We start from the raw sequence: 26,621 nt of genomic DNA, 5'->3' as shown, positions 1-26,621 counted from the left end.
GTTAAAGATTGCTCAAAAATAAAAGGTGAATCCTGTTCCCTGTATCCTATTCTCTGTAGACTTCACTCAAAATTTACTCCTGACTGCCAAGACTTATTATAGCTCATATAGCAGAAGAAGAAATATCAAGATAAAGCTACATTTAATTTGATACTTTCAAATACTCTTTTGCTGAAGCAATGAAAAAGTCAACAGTTCACTGAACAAAATTGCACAATCAACTATATATCAGCTTGCATTAGGGAAAATTTCACAACCTTTAATCATTACATTCCATTCAAAAGACTTTATAAAATAGTAACATTATTTTCAATTCAGAAGTCATTTCACATTGCTTCACCCTGCCCCGTTCTGTTTTTAAAAACATGACGATGACAGATTACTGTGAAGTAAGTCTTACGCTGAATGCATGTACAGAAAGTAAAGCATTTACCTTGAGAGGCATTTTACAGTATTCATTGAGTAGGGGCACATCAAAAACCAGCCTTCTCAACAGCTGTTGTAGCATAGAGGGACGTAAGTGGCTGTAATTTAAAAAACCAGAAGTTCTTACTAAAATTCATACAGTCCAGTGAAAATGAAATAAAAATTGAAATAAATTTGCACATTGGAATTCAAATCACTCACTAAAAGTATTTTGAAAAATCAATGGTAAGTGCTTAAGGAATCTCACTATGCCTCATCTACATATAGAAGGATATTCATAGAAAGATGTGCTACTTCTGGACTCTGTTAAGTGAATAGACAACATGTATGATTGTGCCATATGATAGCAGAGGGAAGGGTGCTGCATTTTTTTCAGAATACACAGAGGGAACAATCTAAGCAAAAGAAACAGAATATTATCCTAACAGAATGGTTTCTGATATGACACGAAAAAGCAACAAAACACTCCGAACTGAAACTGATCTGGGAAATACATTATGATTATTCTATAAGAAATAAATCTCAACTGGAAGACTGAATAAATTAGCCAGCATTTCTTTTCTAGCTATTTAATTTCAGTAGACTCAAAATCTATGTAAAAATGCTCCTTTCATATTCCCCCCTCAGTCATCACTTTTTCAGGCTGAAGATTCCTGGTCTACTAAGCTGTTCCAAAGGAGTGAAATTATTTATGTTGATCCCTCTTTTTAGCCTTTTCCAAATGTCTTCCATTTCTACTATATCCTCTTTTGGCAGGGGTCCAGTGCTACGCACAAACTGAAAATGCACACTGCATTACTAATTTCACAGTCCACCGCACAGACAAGTAGCACTACTGTTTATGACACAGATCAAGAATTATGATTCAGTTCAGTTTTAGGATCAGTTTTAGCATTTGGAAAGTGGGGAGTAGTTTTTCTTTTTCTTTTTTTTTTTTTTAAATTTTTTTTTTTAAACTACAGCCAAGGTTCTTCAAAGCCAAATCAGAAATATAAACACGTCGATCCCTTAAATCCCCAACACATTCTCACTGTCAGCCTTGCCAGACCATTTTCGGTAATTACTGGAGGCTTGTTTTTACAAATAATCAGAATTTATCCTGCATCACCATAAAGCTCATATCAACATGACAGCTTGTAAAATGCAGTACCCGTAAGGGAAAAATCAAATTATTTTCTCTTAGGAAAAAGAAATCCTATCATACACTCTGGTCATTTATTTCACGCAAGAATAAAATAAACTTAGTTCTACATTATACACAAAGAAAGAAATTATTAAAATACATACACTGCACAAAAGAAATCAATTTGTACACAGGTAACATACATACTGGCAAATAGCAAGCAGGCATTCTTCAATAGTGTCTCTTTGTGCTTTTGTAAGGGAACGTCCCTTGGATAACCTATATATTGTGTGAAGCATGGAGTCAACCAGAGAGGCGTGATGCTCTGTTCCAGAAAAGAGGGGAGCACATCTTTTGAGTAATGGAAACACAGCTGAGCAAATATATCTATTTAGTGCAAGAGCTGCCTCCGTGGTACTTAGAGAAACCTGTATGAAGTAGTAAACTATTGTTAATATCATATGGAATAAAGCTTACTAAATATGAAGTCTACAAAACGTAATAATGAAATACCCCTTAAGTTCCCTTAGCGCTGGGTGCTAACATGATATTCCCAGTATACACGAGGACAAAAGCTATTTTTTTTAACTTGAGAAAATCCAAGTCATCCACTTATCTCCTATCTCTTGCCCCACTGCACTCTAAACCAACAGGAGCAAAAAAGAATACACAGCTTCTTTCTTTAAACAGGTTAGCAAAAACCACAAAGCATTAAGCAGCACTTTTCATCTCACTTAATTTCTTCATACCTACACATATATGAATCTTCAGTGTAATTCTTGGAAGAACACATGAAATAAAAGTAATTAGGCCTATTACAGTATATCCAATGTACTTACTGTATAACTAATGTAAGCTTGTATTGAAAGTTTTTAAACTACATTACACTGTTGCTTCATAAGGTGGTATTGAATGCTTATGATCAGACTTAAGCACTAGAAATTAATAGCAACTGAATTATTACTGTTTGTGTTTACAGCAAGCCTATACTACCTTTTTTTTTTTAAAGCTGTTTTGACTTGAAGTTCTGTTTCTTACACTTACAGAGCCACTATATCCAGCCACTGCACCTAAACTCCATAGCGAGATACTTACTGTATCCAAAGAGGCAGAGGCTCTTAAATCTGGTAAAAATCCAACTTCCAGTAGGTGAAGGAGAAAGCTTTGGTCTTTAATACCATAGACACGGTCCAAGAAGAGTACCATGGGTGCTTTATGATCAGGACAGAAATTTGCAGACATGTCTGGCTCATTTACTGTGCCATCTACACAAATACATAATGCAATTTTTAATAGCAGATAACTGATAAAGCAAGAAACACCAAGACAATGAAAGACACTGTAATTACATTTAATGTGTAAAATCACATGCTTAATGAAAATTATATTCTTGTTCAGTTTTCTTGTATGCTGAAAAAGAATACTGTTTTTATTATTTCAAAACCCCTATTATTTTGCAATTTATTAATCTTTCACTCTTAAATGAAAGCTTAAGAATGAACAGTATTCTACTTCTTTCATTACTATTACAGAGAATGTTTATATGGTAAAATTCAAGATAAATATCACTGCAAATATTAAAAATATATAGTAACTGTGAAGTCACAGAAGGTTAAGAATTTTAATTTTTGTCTTATGTAAACTAGACTAGAAAGAACATGGAAGCCAAGGGGAAGACAACAATAACACAGAAGTTAACTGGGTATCAGATAAACCCCCTCTGACTGTCATGGGGAACAGACAATTCTTGTGAAACAGAAAGGACAACAGAAGGAGGGGAAGGAGAATAAAGTTATTTTGCCATAGAAGAAAATGACAGACTGGTAGTTTATAGCCCATGGAACATGAAGAAATTAATAGGAAACATGGAGATCATAAGACATAAAAACCTCATCCTCTGTTAAGTTTATGCTTTATAGAAAATTTCCGTTTGTATGGCTGTCTTGAAAGTTATTTTGTCGAAATTATTCCACTCTGGATAACCACATTGACCACTTCTAGGAAAAAATCAACAGTCACATAACAAGCAAGAACACCATCATCAATACACCTCTGCAATCTGAACTCCGATTTTGAATTATTTTTGAGTTCCAGGGCGAAGAGGGTGAAAACTCATGAGTCTTCACTGACTTCCCTTTAACAGGTAGTGTTAAGAAGGCTGTTAGTTCCACTGACAAAAACTCAATTTCAACCTTAATCACAGGTAAGGAGCCAGGCACAGATAGGGAGCTATGCAGTTTGATGCAGAGAGCACAGCAGGTCCATGCCACGCCCTGGGTTCAGGTTTTCTATGTGTACACACAGTACACAATGTTTGGGTCTTCAGAGAGTAGTCTTATTCCCCAGAGGTGAGAATAGATGAATCAGAGTAGTAAGAGAAACAGATAGGTCCTCCAGGAACACAGCAGCTTAGCCTCAACTCCACAGTAGCAACCCTTGAGGTACTGAGGAGAACATAAGTCTTAGCGAAGGAGTGTATCTGCCTGGGAAAGAAGGATCTAATCTCTTAAGAGAAGAACTGCTCCTCCACCCTATGTCAGTATGTCCTATTGCACATAGGATTCTCCTGTGGTAAACAGGATCTCCACGGATATGAAGAAGCAGGCAGTGGAAGTGGGAGATTGCTGTATGAGGCACTGAGCTGGGTGGCTTCATGATGTGTAAGAGGATTCCATGATAACTTGGCTATACCTTATGGGAGGACCTTGTGGGAGACAGGCAGAGATCTCAGGTCTCAAAGGATGGCTGAGATAGTGGTGTAGAGAAAAGGGGTTTACTTAGATTGCTTATAAAAGGGCTAATTCTTTTGGGACAAGATGAACAAGTATAGAAATAGCCTGCACCTTAATAAAAAAGAAATCAGCCGTCTAGGATTGAACATTAGAAGTCAGGGTGGAACATTATACCTAGAAAATGGGGAAAAGACAATAGGTGTGGAGGAGCACCTTCTTCAGACTGGGACAATCCCAAAGTGAGTATGTCTGATTTTCACTTGCTCTGAAAGGGACATAGAAGAAGTAAACAGTACAGTTCCAAGAAACAGGAAAGGCAATTAAAATGCAGTGTGCATGTGCAACATTTTAATCGAGCAAGGACAAACAGGACTCTATACTGAGTCATCAGTGACCTGGAGAAAGAAGCAAAGGAGTCTAAAATTCTGTATACAACACTAAATTCTTCTGTATGGTTAAATCATTAACAAAACTGAGTGTGCAAAGTAGAGACAGCTGCACTTCAATGTAGACAACTCTAAGCTAATGCATTTGCAGAAAAATAAGACGTGCCTACACAATGCTGAGCTTGGAACTGACATTACAAAGCGATCCTAAGGCCATCACTGAAATTCTGTGAAACCATCAGCTCAATGTGTAGCAGTGACCAAATAAGTCAACAAGATACTGGGCACCATCAGAAACAAGTATTCAGAATATGAGAGAGGGCATCATTTTGCTGCTATATAAAATAGAAAATTAATACATAAACCAAACTACTGTGTGCCCACACTATCAGTAGAATCAGAACAGCTGTTTTCCATATCTCATGACTGCAGAATAGAGGTAGTGAAGGTACACAGAAGGGCAACTAAAATGATTCATGCAATGGAGCAGTTATCTTAGGATGAAAGACTAAGAAAAGCTGAGATTCTTCGATTTGGCAAAATGAGGACTGAGAAAGGATATAACTGAGATTTAGACAATGATTAATGCAGCTGACAAGGTGAACGAAGAACTGCTATACACCAAATCCCCAAATACTACAATACAAGGGTGTTAATTAAAATTAGTAGAGTATAAGTTTAAAAAAAAAAAAAAAAAAAAAAAAAAGAGATGCTTAAAATGCTTCTTTATGTAGCAAATAGTGAAGTTATGGAACTTATTGCCACAGGAGTTTGTGAGTACAGACATTATGCCAAAGGGATTAGATACATTCTTGGACACCGGGTCCAGAAACAGATATTAATGGGCAGGGATGTATGCTCTACTCTTTCTAAACAAATGACTGGATGATGCGGAAATACAAAGGGACTGAGTCCAAGCTTACACATTCTACCTAAAGAGAGAGCATCTCTACAGCCACTGCTGGAGACAAAGTACTGGGATGGATGGCCCATTAGTGTGATCCTGTAAAGCATTTCTTACGTTCTTACATCCTCTGCTCCATAGGAGGAAGTATCTGTTCTACTGGAGCACCTCTAATTGATACTTACCTAATTAAAATCTGAAGAACAGTTCTCTGTCTGTACTCAACTCTAACAAAACTGCCCTATTTTACACCTGAAGGCTTATATGCTGAAAGATTTTTATAAAAAGATGGTCTAGTAAAAGTACTGAAGTTACCTTTGTTAACTGTTGACAGCTTTAGTGGTATACTTATAATCCCAACCAAATCTTCAGTTGGCACTAGAGATCGAAGGATTGACCTGATTCGAATAGCTTCCCCTTTTCCACTTTGAATAAGCTGTTAGAAAAAGTTTATCAATTAAGAAGTTTAGTACTGAAGGACATAAGAAAAATTTCCTCAAAATACTTATATTAATATGGTTTTTTTCCAAACACTGGAAAAAGTGCACAGAGATTCAATTTATCCCAGCACTCTAATGGAGTTGCCAATTTTCAGCTGATCCTACTTTTGAATCTGTCCTAATTCTGATATCATATCAATAATTTCACAATATTATAAATTCCCAATAACACAAAAACCCCCCACATGGATAAGATTCTTAAACCAATCAGATAAAGTGATGAAACTGAAAATTTCTGAGAGACTCATGTTACTTATAGAACCTACAGTGCCAGGTTTTGAGCTTGCCTCTTTATACCATGAACAGATGCAAACCTGTCTGATGTATCTACACATTTTTCTATTATTTCTATGCAGTAAAAATTTCAAAAGGTATTAACAACAATAAGGTGACCAACTGATTTCAAATTCTAGCAGAAATTAGGTATTCACAACCTGTGTCTTTGAAAATCTCTTCCAGTAATTTTCTTAATGTGACACTAGTATCTCTGGCAACAGACAGTTACATACAGCTTTATAGCTAATAAAGTTAATACTTTTGGTAATAGTAAGTAGGGAGGCTACAAGCCAAATTTCTTGCTTCTTGTTGTATTGAGGTACATATTGCATTTTCAGCTGGATTTATGCTACTAAAGAATTGTAAATACTGACAAGCAAAAGTCAGTCTCACTAAAACCAAGTCTTGCAGGTGGCCGTTACAGGCATTACAGTCAAAACATTTATTTTACATATTTCTCCATGAATTCATGTGGTGTAGATACCATATTTCATCAGCGCACACAAAAGCAGCTCTGTATCACATTCTTATGAAAATTATTTTTATGGCTTTCTAGAGAACAGTAAAGGGCCAGTTTCAGAAGTTTCATTGGTAGTATAAATGTGCAACATGTAGTGCATCTTTGCTTTGATTCCATATTCGTATAAAAATTCTCAAAATTTTAGATAAATAAAAAGCACAAGGAATCAAAGGCCATGATTCTTTATAAACAGCTTGCAGGGAACACATCTATCTAGATACAGCAAGAAATGCAATAAAGTCCACCTTCTGAAGGGAAGAAGCCTTTGAATAGAGAACAGTTTAGTTAGACATGTACAGTTCTATTTACAAATCTCCTACATTTTCTGAGCAAGTGACAAAATGAACTTACATGCATTTCTGGTGCACAGCGTCCAAGTAAATCTATGAGAGCTGAGTAAAATGACATAATTGCATTGCCCATGTGCACAATCTCTTCCTCCTCCTCTTCCTCATCACTAAAAGGTAAACAATAACAGTGAGCATTTTTGCTATTGTAATTTTATAGCTCCTCTCTGGAGCTAGGTCCATGATCCAGAGACTATTAATCAGATATATTAATTTCCTCTGGGTTTGGATTCAAGGGTTTTTATCCCTACGGTAAGCATGCAATTGAACGGTAAAAACTGACTTCACATGAGCCTTCTATCTTCCTCCTTCACTTTACCTTCGCTTCATTCCACAACAGCCTTCTCCTTTGCTTTGTCCTTCAGGCTTCTTCTCGTCTGTAACTCTCATTCCACTTTTATCTGGCTCATGCTTTATGAATTCCATATGACAACTGCTTGTGGGTGCGAATCTCTAATGCTCTATGTTTGTATAATGCCTTACACAAGAGGGCCTATGATCCACATATTGCAAACATGATCAAACCAGCTATTAAATCATCATTAGCATTCACATTTACTTACCCTTCTCTTTTATATGCCTGGGAGGGAAGGTCACGAGCAGGATTCTCTGAGATCCTGATAGCTTCCTGCATAGCTGCCAGCAAACCATTTCCTCCTTCTCCCCTAAGGTCTGGCCCAAAGCACTCTGGCCGTCGAATCAGGAGCTTGACAACAACACTTGCATTTTCCTCAACACTTTCACCTAAGGACCAAAAAGCACTATACGTATTTCTCCTGAAAGCTATCCTTAAGTCAGAAGAGAACTGCATTTGCCCCTAAATTTTACAAAATATAAACCAAATCCTCATCCTTATTTTTGAAAACAAAAATGTATCAAGTTGGCAGCATTGGATGTGCTTTATCAAAAACATACCGAGGTTTAAAAGTGACAGTGTAGACTGGCCTTGAAAAGTTTTACTACGCTCAATCTAGAAAGGTTCCCTTTAGAAGATTAATTTTCTTTTTACGGCAAAGACTACTCTCTCTGGTATAAAGGCTAACAGTCCCAAGAGGCAAGAAGTCTGCTATTGGGGAGGGCGGGAAGTAAGTTTTGGCTCCAGCCAAATCTCCAGCCTCTCACTCTCTCCCCTCTCCTGCTGGACAGGGAGAAAATAGAAGGAAGGTGTGATGACTCATGGATTGAGATAACGACTGTCTAGTAGGGAAAGCAAAAGCTATGCATGCAAGCAAAGCAAAAAGACAGATTCATTCACTGCTTCCCAGGCAGATGTTTAGCCATTTCCTAGAAAGCTGTGGCCACAGCCACAGCAGTATTGGTTGTTTGGGAAGACAAGCACCACAACCACGAACATCCCCTTCTTCCTCGTCCTTTCCCTGAGCTTTTATTGCTGAGCACAACATGGTAGTATGGAATATCCCTTTGGTCAGTCTGGGTCAGCTGTCCCAGCTGCGTCCCCTCCCAACCTCTTGTCCACCCTGAACCTACTCACTGGGGCTGGGGAAGGAGGAGAAGGGGCAGAGTGGGAAAAAAAAAATGAGAAAGCCTTCATGCTGCACAAGCACTGCTCAGCAACGGTCAAAACATTGGTATGTTATCAACATTGTTTTAGCCATAAATGAAAAGTGCAGCACTATATAGGTCGCTATGAAGAAAGTTAACTCCATTCCCACCAGACTTAGTACAGGGCATGAGAGTTATTTGATTAATGGGCCAACTGAAGCAAGGAATGTTGCTTAACATTATATCCTTAGAACTTCATCAGTGGAAAACTCATCTCCGAGTTTAATCTTCTCAATACGGCTAAAGAATAACAAATTGTATTTTAGGTTAAATATACCTAGAGTAAAATCTCCTGATTCTCTCTACTGCATGTTTAACTATTCGTTAAATCTTCTGCTTGCTATTTAAAGCCTAAAATTGAATATCGCATCTTTTCTGTATACAAAAATCACATTAAAATCAGTTTTAAAGGTCATGGCTTGCCTGAAACAATCCTATTTATAACAGCTTTGTGTGGAAAAATGTATGCATATTTGAAAAGGGAAAAGAGTGGGTTTAACTATTGTATAAATTCAGTACAGGCAGACAGGTTGTGATCTAGATGCTTGCTGAATAAAAGTCATTAGGGAAAAGGAACCTTCATATAAATGAACTCTTTGTATGTAACTAACTGCTTCATGGACTGCACTTAGCGGCACGTGGAAGCATGATAGGAATAATAATTGGGTCAAAAGCTCAGCTTATGGTTAAATGCAACTGTTTAGACATTCACAGTGGCTACCTTATAAGAATACTGATAATCTGTAGGAAGATATGAAATTAATGGGACATCTAGAAAGAAAACAAATTACAGGAAAAGAAACAGTTCACAGTCACTGAACTTGTGACGTCTACAGCTTGGATCATCTATCTATATTTTACATGCAAGCTACAATACTAAACCAGTACAGAAATGCAAGTAGCAAGTTTATATTAAACTGAATGTTACAGATTTAGCAGCCACCAGAAAAGTAAAATTAGAAACTGTGGTTTAGGTGAGAGCAGCAGTGGTGCTACCAGGAAGTCAGAGTCAATGGAAGGCAACAGTAGGTGAGATACCTGGACTGACTGGCTCTAGAAGGAGCAGCTAAACACGTTAAACATGGCAGTCATGTATTTTTCCCACTTAAACACCGGTATGATCTTGATATGGAACACAGGATGAGAGGAAATGGCCTTAAGTTGCACCAGGGGAGGTTTAGATCAGATATTAGGAAAAATTTCTTCACTGAAAGGGTTGTCAAGCATTGGAACAGGCTGCCCAGGGAAGTGGTGGAGTCCCCATCCCTGGAGGTATTTACAAGACGTGTAGATGTAGCACTTAGGGACATGGTTTATTGGTGGACTTGGCAGGGTTAAGTTTACAGTTGGACTCAATGATCTTAAGTGTCTTTTCCAAACTAAATGATTCTATGATTCTATACCCTAATTAATGACTTTGTGCAGATTCTTTTTTTTTTTTCTCCTTTCTTTCTCCTTTTCATTCACCTTATTTTCATACTGCAGGGAAAAAGCAGGATTTTAAATGTTAAATTCAACAATTTTAGTTTCATTTGGTTAAAACCTTTTAAGTGAAGATTTTTAAAATAACTAAGTGAAATCTAATCTCAAAAAAATTCACTACATACCTTTCTGTAGATATAAAAATGATCATCAAAACATGCACAACATTCAGCTACAGTTACCAGATGCTCCTCAATCCTTGCGTGTTTCATGTATTTTTTGAGGAGGCTAATATAAAACCCCCTTAAAAATTGTAAGGGGCTGTTTGAATCCATATTACAGAATCAAATAGCAAATACAAATAAACTTATAAAATGTAATTAATTTTTAGTTTAATAAAAGCACTACCAATGTTGTTTTGAGTGGCTCATTTCCAATACAGTTTAGATCTAGATGTTAAAAACTTATCTTAATTTGGGCAGTTTTCAGCACACCAGTGATAGCTTTGTGAGGAGTGCAATTTACAGTAAAAGGAAGCACATATCAGCAAAGGCCCTTGCAGGTAGTTTTAATTTCAAACATGCAGGAAAGAAACTTATTTTAAGCACAGAGATCAAATTAATCTTTAATGTTGCTCTACTTAAGTCAATAAAAGTTTATCAAGAATTAATTAGTCTACATTTTGAATTTACAATTTTTTGTACACTGCATTTGCCATTAGAGTCTTATTCTGACCTTCTCTGTATATACATTTCTTTTCCATACCCCTTCTGATGGGATACCAAACTGCTGAAAATAGCTTTAATATCTTGCAGCCTGCTCTAATTTACCTCACAGGACAAGTTAGTGAAGAATTTTGATTGAAGAAAGAAGTTTTGCTTATTGCAAGGCCAGAATCAAAATTCATTCATGTGTTTACATGTGCGTGTTTGTTGCTTTTATCTCAACAACCCAAATATTTTACTAATTTATATTTGTAATTGTCCTCTCAAGCAGAGGACGCAGAGACATTAGTAATCTGATTTTCAAAAGTGCTGTCTCCGAAACTGTCATAATGAGAAGGTTCAAAACCCTAACCATAACTGTTTTTCAGAAAAAAGCAGCTGAAACTTGAAACTAAAACTTAATTCTACTGACTGGTAGTCCATCCAGCAAAGTTTACTCTTCATGCCAAATAAACTATCACAAGTAAAATCAAAGTTATCTTCATCTAATTATACAGAGTACTGTTAACATTTATTTATAAAATCAACAATGAAAAACACACACTATATTAACTCAACGACTACCTGTTCTACATTTCTTATATCATAGCAGTTTGTCAAGTTAGTTTAGCAGCTCGCTCAATAGCTACAGGCTTATAACTAATGAACATACTTCAGATATCTTTACTGAACTGAACAGTAAATATGTTTATTGTTTCTATTTTGGGTATCATTTCCTAATTTCAGACGAAATGTGAATAGAACAGCAAAAATCTATAAAATCAGACTGTTTAAAATTATTTCCCTTCTGGCTGTCCCTAGTTGTCCTTTAAAACACATTCCATATTGGCAGACCAGATAGGTGGTAAACAGACAAATCTTTTGATCTCATCTAATCTCTAATCTAAATTACTAGCTTGATGAAAAAAATCCACATGAACTGGAGGACGCTTTTAGTTTAGTGGTATTCACATAATCTAAATTTGATTTTAGCATATTTGTTTCATAAATTTCAAAAGGAAATTGCCCACAGAAGCAAGTATAAGATAGTTATCAAAGGAGAAGATTTTTTTCTTTTTTTAGAACATCGGATTTAAGGTACATAGTCAGGGTGCTTTACAAACACTGATCCCTCAGAACTACGTAAATGTGACGTATTGGAAATGTGCTTTTTGTAATGCAAAATAGCTTAATTAAAAATGTCTAAATCTCCCACTGGTAGAGCGGACAAGAAAGGTCTAAAATCAGTGCTCACTGGTTATGTTTATAACCAGCATATGTGGTATATGTAAATACCACAGTTTACTTACTGAAAGAATTCCTAACATCATTTGCTACCTTAACAGGTTACTTTATTAAATTATGCAGGTTGCAAAAAGAGTACGGAAAAAATGCAACTAACTATGAAGATTCAAAAAATTACAATAAGCAGCATATACCAGTAATCTTATATTTGTAAGGAGAACAGCATGCATTAACCTCTCTTCATCCATTAACACATTTTTATGGTTAGAAAAGTAATTTTAAGGAAACTTTTTGATGGAATTTGAATGCCAGGAAATTACACTTACTGTTAACAAAAACTGCAAATCTTAAGAATGACAGGTAACGTTCACCCTCTATTGGATTCCATCCAATGTCTGGATATCCTTTAGCCAGCAATACTGGACAACTCTGCAGGCCACAACCCGCCAGGTAAGTAACAACCTACAATACAGAAGCAATCATTTATTCATGTCCTTAGAAATAAATTTCTAAAAATATGTATGAAACAAAATGAACATAATAATTTTTTTTTTAATAACAAGGTTTTTATATACTAGGTGTTTCACCTGAGAAACTACCAACATAGCTCATTATTGCATCAGTCTTAGGTTCTAATTCTTGCTTTTGATGATGATGAAAAAAGTCAAGCACTCTTTATTTTTGAAGTTACCTAATTATATGATGACACAACAATACAACAACATGAACAAATGCAGAATGTAGAAAGTGGAATAAAATATTGTGGAATTCAGATTTTTTTTTACAGTACATAAACAACAGTTAAATAACTATTTAACAACTTTAAAAATTACATCAATAACCATGTATGGCTAATTTGCTACAATAGCAAAATAAATATTGCATCAGAAGTTTATTTACTGTAATTCTAATTTTAATAGATATGTAAACACATTTTTCAGAAGACTGATAAATATCAGTGAATGGTTTTAAGAGTTTGAAACCAGAAAGAGTAAAATTTTTGGTAATATGTAAATTCCTAACACAGTATTTCTTATCAAGAGGAATATCTTTAAGAGAAATCTTTGAGAAATTATGACAAATTTCATAAATTATAGTAAACTGAATTTCTGAAACATGGACAGAATTATTTCTCCTCTAAAAGGAAATTTGCAGATAACTGCACAAATGTGATTTTTGTTTTTACTTAAAATACACAAAGGACAACATATGAACATGATTATAGTACTTAAATATATTTTGAAATAGGTAATGAACATCAGGAACCTCTCATGAACCTGTAAAAAGAGATGCAAATTATCATTTTTTTACAATGGAAGGCAGCCAAAAACAGGTGGCAAACGGGAGATAGGTTTTTCTATTTGGAAAAGGGAGATATGTTATTCTGTTATTCTTAAGTGCCCTATAGCAATTCCACCATCCCTGTACTCGGCACTGGTAAGGCCGCACCTTGAATACTGTGTTCAGTTTTGGGCCCCTCACTACAAGAAGGACATCGAGGTGCTGGAGCGTGTCCAAAGAAGGGCAACGAAGTAGGTGAAGGGTCTAGAGCACAAGTCTTATGAGGAGCGGCTGAGGGAACTGGGATTGTTTAGCCTGGAGAAAAGGAGGCTGAAGGGAGACCTTATTGCTCTCTGCAACTGCCTGAAAGGAGGTGGTAGCGAGGCAGGGGTCGCTGTCTTCACCACGGTAGCAAGCAAGAGGACGAGAGGAAATGGCCTCAAGTTGTGCCAGGGGAGGTTTAGATGAGATATTAGGAAAAATTTCTTCACTGAGAGAGTGGTTAGGCATCGGAACAGACTGCCCAGGGAAGTGGTACAATCACAGTCCCTGGAAGCGTTCAAAAAACATGTGGATGTGGTGCTTAGGGACATGGTTTAGAGGTGGACCTGGCAGTTAGGTTAATGGTTGGACTCGATGATCTCAGAGGTCTTTTCCAACCTTAATGATTATATGAGATCATATTTAGTCATTATCTAATGCCCTAAGAGAGAAACTAGTTATGAATTCAGGAAGAAGAATTATACCTCTCCTGATACAGTATACAAGTTGTGTCCTGTCATGGTTTAACCCCAGCTGGCAACCAAGCACCACACAGCCGCTTGCTCACCCTCCCCAGCCCAGTGGGATGGGGGAGAGAATCGGCAGAGCAAAAGTAAGAAAACTCATGGGTTTTCTCATAAGAACAGTTTAATAACTGAAATATAATAATAATAACAACAACAATAATAATAAATAATAAAAAAAATGTAATGAAAAGGAAAACAACAAGAGAGAGAGGGAAAGAAACAAAACCCTGGAAAAACAAGTGATGCAACTGCTCACCACCCGCTGACCAATGCCCAGCCAGTCCCTGAGCAGCAATTGCTGCCCCCGGCCAACTCTCCCCAGCTTATATACTGAGCATGATGTCATACGGTATGGCATAGCCCTTTGGCCAGTTTGGATCAGCTGTCCTGGCTGTGCCCCCTCCCGGCTTCTTGTGCACCTGGCAGAGCATGGGAAGCTGAAAAGTCCTTGACTAGTGTAAGCACTACTTAGCAACAACTAAAACATCAGTGTGTTACCAACATTATTCTCCTACTAAATCCAAAACACAGCACTGTGCCAGCTACTAGGAGGAAAATTAACTCTATTTCAGCCAAAACCAGGACACCTCCAAAAGGCTGCAACAGAGGAAAAACGGGCTGATGTGAAAAATTTGCTTATTACAGTATGCAGTAAGGAAGTTACTCAGTGCACTCAGTGGAAAAAGTGTGCATTTTGTAACAGGACTCGATAGTTTTCTAGTATCCATTCAGAAGATATGAGTGAATACACACTTGTAGGAGTCTACAGATGCAGCTCATATAGGATGTGAGAAAACCAGTAGAATAAATCTCTTCTCCCATCTCTTTTCCGATTTTATAATGCTACCACCAAACCCCATAATTTTAATCTATTGTTTACTACAGTAAGCCATCAGGCCATGGGATACTTTTCTTGTGCAATCCTCCTCCTTCCACACATTCACACATTTGTAGTAAAAAGAGATCAAATTTGCAATGGCAAAAGTTCACAAGTTAAATTGTCTATGTGCAATTTATTTGCTTTGAACACAGGCTTTATGGTACAAATTTTTGTCACACAGAAAAACACTGTCATTCTATGAGTAGGGTATGTATGCCACGTTCATCGAACTGATAGCTATACAGTATTTGCTTTTTCTTGTTTTTCAGTATATAGATTTATTTACTGAATAACATCCACATAATGCACTAGATAAAGTTATTGACTCACCAAAGTTAATATATTACAGCCAATACATTACCATTCTTACAGCTAAAATGACTGATGAGTTTGGGAAGTCCAGTCCGAGACACACAAGGCCTGATTTTTCAGCATAAAATACTGTGTATGTTGCAGCTGATAACTGTTACTGTTTGAACATTCAGCACTTGTACAGTGTCAAGTATTCCAAGGTACGCAATCAGTAAATGAGGAACAGCAGTTAATGGTCAACAATGAAATTCAGTTTAAGTAAGTGACTTGCCCTACAGTACTTTCCATGAAGATATGAGGCAGTCACTGGTAGCATTCCAGTCACTAGTGGTGTATCCCAAGGGGTGATACTGGGGCCAATACTGTTTAGTATCTTTATTAATGACAGGACAGAGTGCACTCCCAGAAATTTTCAGGTGATACAAAATTGGTAATTGTTCTCAACGCTACCTTTATCTAATTAACATATTCCTGTGTGTTCTCACACCCTTCTTGTTCATATTCTTGCATCTGTCTTCTCCTAGCTATCCCCATCATACATCTATTTATTTCCATTTCCCAGCTTTTCCTCTCCTACAGCATATGCTGATCACAAACACCCTCATAACCAGTTCTACTCTCATCAGAGGATTCTTCCATACTGCATAGAGGCTTTCCCTGTGCTAAGCTATCATTTAGGTGCTTAACTCTTCTCCTCCATTTATATTAAACCCTGTCTTCTGTTTTCTGTTCCCCAGTGCTGTGCTAGCACATATAACTTCCTTTCCCTGCTTTCCTCCTCTTCTGACTGTGCACCCATCTTCCATCTCTTAATCTGTTTTTCTTCCTGGATATATAAAGAACTTTCATGCCATTTTTTGTATCCTTTAACCCACCATTTCTAGTTCATCCTGCCTCTCCTCACATTTCCCTTTATTCTTAACAATTGCCAGTGATCTGAGTCCTGGATTCAGTTTCCTACTGCAACTACCCTTAAAATCCTGTTCCAACTGCCCTTCTTCAAATATCTGCCCTTCCATTCTCTTAGCTCTTACCTCCATCCCCATCAATCTCTATGATTTATTTAAGCCAAAAGACCTGCTTCCTTTCTTCACATTCTCCTGTTAATTCTCAAATTTGCTCCTCCCCAGAAATGTTTCTTGATATGCCTTTCTCCTGTTTCACACCTTTTTTCTTGTCATCCTTTCTACCTGATAACAGCAGTGAAAGGATGCAGAAGATAGAAATAAACCTCTTTTGCTGTGATTTCCACTAAGCGTAAAGCAGAATCAGGGAAAATACTGCTCAGACAATCTTACCTTGAGACAGCACATACCTAGAGCAAGTATTTCTGAGGAGATCATATTCAAAAATTACTATGATCAAACTTGTCCTTTTCTCTTCTAGCACAAGTACGCTATTTAATAAATAGGTAAATAGGTCAGAGTGATCACTTACCTTATCAAGATCTGGCTCCTCCAATGCTAGTGCAAGCTCATTGTTGTCCATTACAGAGGCTGCTGCAACATCTAGTGGCGTCGAACCTCTCATTGAAGGAAATGCTGCAGAAGAAAGTTAATATACAATAATTAAATTCAGTTTGCAGCAATCACAGTCATGCAGCAGAGGGCAGCAATCACACTGGAATCTAGAACTTAAATACATTACTAGTATGTTGTATGGCTGTTCTTCAATGAAGAACATGGTTAACATGTTTTGAACAATGTTAAAATAAATGCTGAATTTTTTTTCTGACTTGACATCCATATCTATAAACAGACTCAACCACACTGGTTTTAAATGCAGATGAAGAAATCGGTATTAACAACATAGCAAATCAGAGGAATATTACACCATTTCTTTAGCAGAGCAACATATCAACAATGTAATTCTGCACAACCCTATCAAGTCAAGATTTTAAAATACATTCAGCTAAAAGAGACCTTTTCAAGCTTCAGTGCTACCTGTTTTCTTTCTTTTAGTCTTATCCCATTTTCTGTGTTTAATATGGGCAAATGCAGGCATTGAAATGGTCACCATGAACAGCTAAAGCACTGTGACATCACACACTATCTTGCCTTGCTATATCTTATTAATATAGCCATCTATCTAGCCAAAACAATTAACCATGTGTTACAAAACCTAATGCACACACATTAAAAAACATACATTCAGTGTTCCAGCGGAAAAATATGAAATTCACATCAGTGGCCTGAACTTTAGAGGGAAGGCAAATGAAACCACATGAAAAAGACAAGCACCATAAGGGGTTAATTTAATCTCAGATTTCCAATCACAACTATTTTGAATGGAAAAAATGTCAAACTGTATGGATTTAATCCTAAATTTTTCAAGGTATTTAAAAACACAGATTTAGACTATTACGTTTCTAACACAATTCACAGACACATAAGGGTGAAAGGAAAATGGAAAAAAAAAATATGAGTTAGAGGTAAAACCACAAAGTAGTTTAAGCTGCAGAGAGGTTTCATCACATGCTTCAACTTGCTATACAAATTAGACACTAGTCTTGTGATATCACAGTTCTTCCTGGTCTTGCTTTTAGCTCTTACAGCTACATGACCTACCCAGTCCAACACTGCTGTTTTCCAGTAAGTAACTAAGATGCTCAAACATGGCCTTTTGGTTTTGACGGCTAATTCGGCAGAAGTAGCACAGGAATCGACAACAGCTTGCCACCATCTTAGGAAAAACGATCTGCTGAAGAAGAAAGTTGACAAAGCAGTGAAATATGTTAATTACCAATCTGTTCCAATTCTTCTTCCTGCACTCCTAACAAGGAAAGTATAGTGAAGTTACCAAGGTGATAAGGAGCTGACAGTTGCTTTGCTTCTAACTTAAGAAAGGACACACATTCCTTTTAACTTTTGTATTCATTAGGCCATTAGGTTTAAAATGTTAAAAAATCACTTTGCAGAGGACTATATAAGGCAAAAAAACAGAGAAACAATTCTCATCAAAGCAATTTGCAGACTAGCAAATGTAATTATACAAAAACTCTACCTTAGCAGCATTACAATAACAAGCTCAACCCCCAGTACTAGGTCATAGCAGAATAAAGAATATTCAAGAAACTTAGTTTATCCTCCCATATTACAATAAGAATATACAGTCTTCATATGAAACTTTTCTAGAAGACTCCTATGTTGTTCAATGCATAGGCTTGATTATATAAAACAAAACAATAAATTGCATTAACTATCCAATGCTTTTAAAACCAAAACCAAACAAAAAACCCCCAGTGCTTTACTTGCTGCACATTATGTGCAAGGATTTCTCCTCTGAAAATAAAATAATTTCATCTGTAGCACTCATGAAAGAATGTTTCACAATTTGCAATTAGTCATAACATCTTCTGAGATGAACAAGTTATGCCATTCTCACATTTTACTGAAAGGAGCTGAAAGAACAAGATCAAAAATCATGGGACAGATTTTTTTATATTTGTTTAAAGGTTTTTCTATCTGATTTATTACATGTACCATTATATAGCACTTTTTAAAAAATGTCAAGTTCAGTTGCAGATCTATGTCCTAAGGATACTCACAGAATTAATGAGAAAATTCATTACCATCAGGGAGAATTCCTTTTTAAATAATCTGACTAGCACCCTTTAGGCACAAGCAGGAATATATTCTATATATTACGTATATATTCTATAATATCAAAGGTGGTATATGAGCATTTTAATCACAATATAATGTTTTTTTTTCTTCCTATGACATCCTGCCTCCTTCACTTCATACCTTTCAACTATAAATAATATTGCTTATACTTTATTATAACAAAGTCTAATAAATGTTCCCTTCTTTACAACACAACTCTAATTCATTCTGAGAAGTGCACCCTTTTCACTTAATGAGACAACAATCTTGCAAAAAAAGTGATTATGTAATTAAAAGCTATATGCCATGTATTATCTTTTCAAGACATCAGGTGCACTTCCTAACTTCCAGAGACTTGATTAACTGTAGTTTTACTTCAGCACAGTTTTTTTGCTAATATATGTGTCTCGTTTGTCTATTTCAGTCATGAAGGAGATATTATGTACAAGCGGCATTATAGATGATTTCTGTTCTTAAACACAGGGTAGATGAAAATGAATGAAAAACATTCATTCATTCATGAAAATATTCAACAAAACTTCCACCCCCCCAAATTTACAGGGATTTTAACAGAATGTATGACATAACAGTGGTGGTGTTGGTGTAATTTTCTAAAGAAAGTTAAAAATTGTCATTTTAGAAATTTCTCGTTATTGACAGGAATACATATGAATATGGAATTCTAAAACTTTCAATCAGTAAGAAATAATTTTGAAGTTAAAAGATTCAATTTCGACAGCCAAAAAGGGTGTTGCTCAGGATTCTCTGAAAATGAATAAACAACCAATGGCAGAAACGAACATGACAGTAAAGATTCCAAAATTATAAGATCTAAAGACAGAGTCTTTAAAATAACTATTTTAAGCATTAAGATACACACTGAAACCTAACTGTGATGGAAATGATGAATGCTTGCCCAAGTGTTTTCTGAGATATACATTTCACCAATGAAGTACCTTTCCAGGGTTTTGTTAGCTAGTACTAGCAAAATACTTCTAAGGTGCTGAGATACTTTCAGCCACACCATATTCCACTGACCTCCTCATCTGTTTCTGACTCATTTATTAATAGCACAGCTGGAAAGAAGCCTGGCATAAATTTTCTTCAGTTTGAACTGACAAGTTTTTACCTTCTCACCATTCCTTCAGAGAAGCGTGAGCAGTAACACTCTCACTACAAGTCTCAATATAGCCTCATGATAAAATCACTTAATCCAAGAAGCTGGAGATCTAGCTTAAACCATCTGCTGCCACAACATAGGAAAATGCCCAGTCCCTGAACCAGAGACTACATTGCATGGTTGCTCATTCCATCTCTTGAAGCTATAACACTGAACAGAAAGAAGTGTCCATGAAGCTGGAAAGAGAAAACCAAAGGGAACATACTAATAATCTAGCTGTGAAGAACTTGCTTGAGAGCAGGAAAAGCAGTGTTCTAGTGCCTGATGCCACCACTATACTTGAAGTGTATATAAGCGACTCACCGGACAAACCCCCAGAGAATTTCAAATGAGTATATAAAATCATAGCTAACCAAGTCATGCTCACTGTTTCTGGCCCTACTCCTTTTTATTCCGAAGAATACATTACCTGGCAGAGTGAAAGATCCACAGCATGCACAAACATGTACCTTTTCCAGATTACAGCCTAGTGGTTCTACCTAGGGTCAACAACCTTTCAAGGGAGACTTCTCTGCCAGATTAGAAGTTAAGCATGCCACTAGAAGATCAACAAACAGCAGATAACAATAATTTTAAAAGCAGTACTTTCTCTCCCTGCAAGGTTGCAATTCCTATGAAGGAAACTTCAGGCTTGGAACTCAGAAGCAACACTTCTCTGCCTGTATGGTTCCCTGTCCAATGGTTTGTTCTGTGAAATCTCCCCACTGCAATATTTAAAATCTGTGCTAATGGTGTGCAAAACTCTTTGTTAATAAGCCTTGCTGCGTTATTTCATGACACGACTGTAGCCCTGTGACTATGTACACGTTGTAGCAAAAAGAGAGGGGTGTGACACCTATAAATTAGCAAAGTATTAATCATCTTATACTTAATTGTAGATTGCCTTGAACTCAAATGTGGGCATATTAAAACAGAATAACTAAACTCAGTATAAAAATACTTTGTAACACTGTGATGGTATAGCCAGACACAATAGGTAAATATTTTACTGAAATATATGAGCTACGTGACCAAAGAGGCAAAGAAAGAGGGGTGCAGCTGCACACAGAAGGCATTCAAGTAATGAAAAGTTGCCAGACAGCAACAAGATAAGCACCAGCTAGTAAAATGGGCTGAAAATCATTTCAAATACATACGAAGAAAGAGTGGCCAGGCAAAAGAAAACAAGATAAGCAGTACTGGGATCAGAGGAGACCCCTCTTTTTGGGAGGGAGGCAATAGGATAAAAACATCAGGCATACGCAAAGAGAATAAAGAAGATAAGCCCACTTCTGACTTTCTTTAGTAGCCTAAATGTCCAGTTAGGCTTCTCAAAATTTATGCCACTCTGCATTTAAACTAACACATATATATTCAAGCATAATGCTAAGAAATGGGAAAATACAACACTGCAAGAAAATTAATGCTCAATTCAAGTATTTGAATTTGAGCATTCAAAATTAAGTTGGTGTTAGTCTCTTGTTATAATTTATTGCTAATAACACTTTATCTAAGATGAAGAGGCATATTTTCCTAGCAGAGCTACACCTCCTATAAATGCAGCTAACGTATATATTTAATTTAAAATAAGAACAAAACCTTTTAAAGTCCTATTAAAAGACAAATGAAACACCTATAACCCCTCACTCACTTTTTAAAAATGAAGTCCTAGAATGCTGGGCTTCTCCCTCTAGTACTATAAAAACCGTTCTATTTTTAACATTAATCAGTATTTCAATTTGGACAAGGAAAACCTATCTTACATGAGGGAGATCTATTTTTCTTCGGATACTTCTTCTTAAACATTCTAGTATACTTTTGGAAAGGTTTAAAATGCAAAACACATAATAAAATTACGGTGAATTTACCTGAGATTTATCTCCTCCAAGCACATTCACCATCACATCCATAACAGTCTCATGCATGCCCAAGACTCTCATTAAGTTAGGATGCTGATAAAACACCTTGTTGTTCATGATATCCCTAAAATGGAAGAAAAGGCAGCAATGTTTTTCAGAAACACCATTTTAATTTAAATCAATGATGCATTATTAGAGATTTCAGAAATATGCATTTACTGTAGTAACATCATTTTAAATTCTTAGATTTCAGCATAACACAAAACCACCTGACAACTTAAGGCTTCACATTTCAATATGCTGTAATTACTCTCATTTTCATGAATTCTATATAATAAGTATCTAAACTTTTAAATTATTTCAAAATGGCATTTCTTCATCTTTAAATTGCTTTTACCATCTGGTCTGTTTAAAGAAAAAAAAATATATATTCTATGATGATCTAAGTGGAAAAGAATATATTCTGTTATATTTTAAATAGAGAATGGGGATCAAGAAATCTAAATCTAATCTTGCCTCTGCAGTAACATCCCTTAATTAACTTTCTCAGTTCACAAAGCAGAAGACAATAAATAGACTTAATATTCAAGGTTATCTGTTAAATGTGTTTCATCAATATTTCCAAAATTAAGACCATCTGTCAGAAGATGTAAAATGGCATACAGTCCCCTTAAATAGGAATATTTTAACATTTTCACTCTGCCCACCATCCTCTCAACGTGTTCTAGAATTCACTGTATTGGTTTTATAATCCAGAACACAATTTATGTGTTTTGATAGGGAATCTAGGGATTTCTAACATTTCAGGTCAACCTGTTAAAAACAAATGGCAAATAACACACCATGCCTGCTTCAAAGAAATACAGAAAACTGGGAACAGAAGATGACTCCTAATACAGCACCTCTGGGAAGGGGTCTACACACATGCTGAGTTTAGACAAAATTTACCCTTTATCCCTCCTAGAATTCTCGGCAACTTTACAAACTCAGCATCAGGGACAAATTAGGTAATACTGTCACACACTAACTAACGAGTTGTTAACATGACTTGCTCAATTCAATTGAAGAGATTAGTCTTTACAATTTTTACAGAAACAATGCAAACTTTAGAGTGAAATAGTAGAAATAATGGAAGTTCCTTTCAACCCTAGAGAGAAATTGTTCAATGTTCTTGATGAAGGGCAAATAAATACAGTTCTCAGGTAACTGTACTATCATTTTCTCTCTTTTTAAATATACCATTTTAATTGAAGTAATTAATTTTCTGTGATTTTTTTTTTCTTTCCAACATTAAATGGCCTAATCCGGCAGTTATTCACGTAAGAGGAGTAACAGACATGCAGGCATGCACCATAATACCACTGCTTAACAGTGGTAATTTCATAGCAAAGATGCAGAAGAAATATTCTCACATCAGCAGGCATTACATAAAGGCAATTTCTTCAATTTCTTATAATTTTAATGTTATAAAGGATAAAATAAGCAGTCTTCCATGTTCAAATACTTTAAGTTGCCACTGATGATGACACAATAAATACTAACCAGTTTGAAATATTTCAGATCACAACAACACTTTGCTGGTTCTACCTAACTGCTTGCACAAACTTTCCAATTAAAAAGACACCAGCAAGTTTATTCACTCATGCATGAAATATAACATGAGCTTTACGTTTGGGAAAGATGTAGTATTGACACCAATAAAGATTTAAGTTATCTGTTTGCTCCAGAGCTGCTAAAACATGTACTTTGACAAAGCTTTAAGCATTATGCTTAACTATAGTGAAAGGAGCTCATTTTCTTTAGATGAGAAAATACTTTAGTTCACAGAAACTTTGACACATTTGATACTGCTAGATAGCAACTGCAGCCATCTTGGAAATATCTGTGAAAATGAAAATTTCTGGTACGTATCTGCATTTTAGTACAGCAGTAATTTTAACCCAGGATCTAAAATGAAAGGATTTACTAAAATAACAAAAAGCTTTACGCAAACTTAAAAATAAAATTATGTTAATTCCATACCCTAATCCATTAATCATTAGCAATTCCTCCTCTTTTCCCATCCTGACACTGAGAAGTGAGCGAATCTGGCCCAGTGCTGCAAGCAGATTAATGGTATCCTTCACAGAGGCAGCACTAATAGTGTATGCTTTCCTCAGAGCTTGCAGTAGCTCACCAATGCTGTCATATTGCCTACGAAGGAGGGTGTACATAATCCGAACTAATTCTGGATCTTGAATCTGATCTTCCTGGGACCAGCGCACCATAGTCTGGGATATGAGTTCTTTCAGTGTAGCTAAAAGAATAAAATACATAAAATGTTACTAGCTATTACAACAATGAAAAACGATAAAACCATGTATTATAGTAAAAGATAACAGTAGACAATGAGGCAGTTGTAAGAGGGTAACAGAACACAAGCAGACTGAACAGGATTTTTCACTGGAAAAATAATTTTTAGATCTTTCAAGATTAAGTGTGATGCTCTTCAGAGATGGAAAACAAGAAACATCTACTTAGCATTCAAGTCAATACCAGCATTGCTGGTAATGAAAACTTCTTAGTTGATCATGACTTCAAGAATCATCCTTGTAAGTTAAATGCTATATTTAAACTTTTAATTTATCCTTCATTTCTACATCAAGATTTATAAAATAGCACTAAGTGCAGCACAAACACCTTTTCATTAAGAATACTGAAATCTAATTTTATAATGCCAAAGAAACATTGTATTTTTGATGATCATCAGCCTAGGTTTGGAATACAGAAATTGGTAATTAAGTTTTCAGTAAACAGTTTATTGGCTGACAAGTATAAATTCAATTACAGTAGAAATATTCATGAATGTGAGCTCAGCTTGCCAATCAATTTTGCCGGGGGGAGGAGGAAACAAAATCCGTTCTGAACTTACAAAACTGCCAAAAAGCAAGATAAGATAGCTGCCTTTTTAATCAAATATCCAGTTCAAGGCCCAGCCAGGGTGGCTTGAGCAGCTTTTGCTGCTCATTCACTTGATGAATATTTAGCTATTTTGTTGTTCAAACAAAGGATCTACATTGTCTTCAAAAAGATGATCTACCTGGAAACATCTCAGAATTTTATGATGAGATGCAAACATACTAAGGAGTAGGAGATGCAAACTGGCTTAGAATAGGGGAATTTAATCTGTATTTCCCATCTGTTTTGGGAAAGTCACTATCACTTCGGAATACACTTTCTAAAAAAATTGTATTGTTTGGAACTACAAAATGCATATTGCTTGAAGCAGTCCTGTTGTATACATTGCATGTTCAATGACCCTGAAAACAATTTTTTCTGAGCCCAGAGTTTAGTAAATTTACCTGAAAACTAAACACATGTTCCAGTCCTTGTTCCAACAAATGTTCATTTTTGTTATCAAGTAGAACATGAATAATCACCTCTCCTCTTAAACCAATACAAGTTTCTTTCCTCTATTTCCGGCAAAGTTATCTCTTGACTTTCCCAAAGTTCTTCCAATGGCAAAAACTGCCCCCTCCCAATTTCCAGCACAGAAGTGTTTATAGCTAGTGTATATCCATTTATTTTTGTGTCTACACTATCCTTTCACTTGCTAACTCTTCTCCCTTACAGTGTACTTAATGATGTATTTGTAGAAAACCATCATTAATTTTAAGATCTTGTTCAAGAAACAGGCTCTTTTCTGTGGGGACAGATTCTGTATCGCATTAAGACAGTCCTATTCTTAGGGGCATGTTATGAATGAAAACATTAAACAAGCTTTGTTCCAAAACACTGTATAACTTTCTTCAATCAAAACAATTTCTTCTTTCAGTGCAACAAGGCAATCTCCTCTTCTTTGATTCTTGCACTAAACTCTTCTTTCTTAGAATAACTAATAATTTCCCATACCTTTCCAACTCATTGAGTGTCACTGATTTCTGGTTACATAATTATAACACTCTTCTTCTGTCAGAAAGTCAATGATCGTATTAAAGAATATACTTACTCTGGCTTTCTGCTTGTGGGGGAAGGGGATAAACATGGGATAAAGAGCAACCTGAAGTGGTAAACTCAAGGAGGAGCTAAGGTTTCCTCCTGTGAAATTATGTTAGGTCTTTGATAGCTTAGGTGATGGCCCCTCTTACAAGTCTACAGGACAAAATGTGCACAAATTATTGTCTTTTTGTTTTACAAATTTAGTTCCTTATTTCCTTAGTGCTGTCAGAAATATATAATTTTTGTTGGATTGAAAGGAATATTACTTTCAAAATAATGTGATATTTTGAGGTTTTTTTGTATGATGAGGGAAAATACAATATGATTCACTCCAAATAGATATTTTCCATTTTGTCAATAAAAATATTATTTGCACTGAGTCAATTATGAGGGCGATTTTATACACTTGAGTTAGCTGTCAGATATTTATACATATAACTAAAAGATTATTACAATTTTTACTACAAACATAATATTCCACAAGAAACACATTCTCATGAAATGAACAAATGAAAGCCAAATTGTTTCCCTGATACTGAACTGTCTGTGCAGATGTTCCCATGTCTAAGTGTTCTTTAGAGCTTCTCTCTGGAGTTTTGAAAATGTTTCTC

The 26,621-nt window shown here is 35.9% G+C and overlaps 1 protein-coding gene across 1 annotated transcript in view; it reads right to left on the bottom strand.

The window, feature by feature from the left end:
- Nucleotides 1-26,621, bottom strand: part of RYR3 (ryanodine receptor 3) — a gene marked incomplete at its 5' end in the record, with an annotated part of 249,795 nt that overhangs the window by 79,032 nt on the left and 144,142 nt on the right. Inside the window, 11 exons of the mRNA XM_082318667.1 lie at nt 434-524; nt 1,757-1,977; nt 2,645-2,814; nt 5,887-6,007; nt 7,219-7,324; nt 7,778-7,958; nt 12,475-12,610; nt 16,847-16,950; nt 17,977-18,106; nt 22,042-22,156; nt 24,055-24,328. Of these exons, the coding sequence (XP_082174793.1) occupies nt 434-524; nt 1,757-1,977; nt 2,645-2,814; nt 5,887-6,007; nt 7,219-7,324; nt 7,778-7,958; nt 12,475-12,610; nt 16,847-16,950; nt 17,977-18,106; nt 22,042-22,156; nt 24,055-24,328 (1,649 nt within the window). The remainder of the gene's footprint in view (nt 1-433; nt 525-1,756; nt 1,978-2,644; nt 2,815-5,886; nt 6,008-7,218; nt 7,325-7,777; nt 7,959-12,474; nt 12,611-16,846; nt 16,951-17,976; nt 18,107-22,041; nt 22,157-24,054; nt 24,329-26,621) is intronic.

This window comes from Platalea leucorodia, assembly GCF_965183815.1.
Source record: "Platalea leucorodia genome assembly, chromosome: 7".
Classification (NCBI taxonomy): Eukaryota; Metazoa; Chordata; class Aves; order Pelecaniformes; family Threskiornithidae; genus Platalea; species Platalea leucorodia.
The sequence above is the reverse complement of the archived record's forward strand: the minus strand, read 5'-3'. Positions and strand labels throughout refer to the sequence as shown.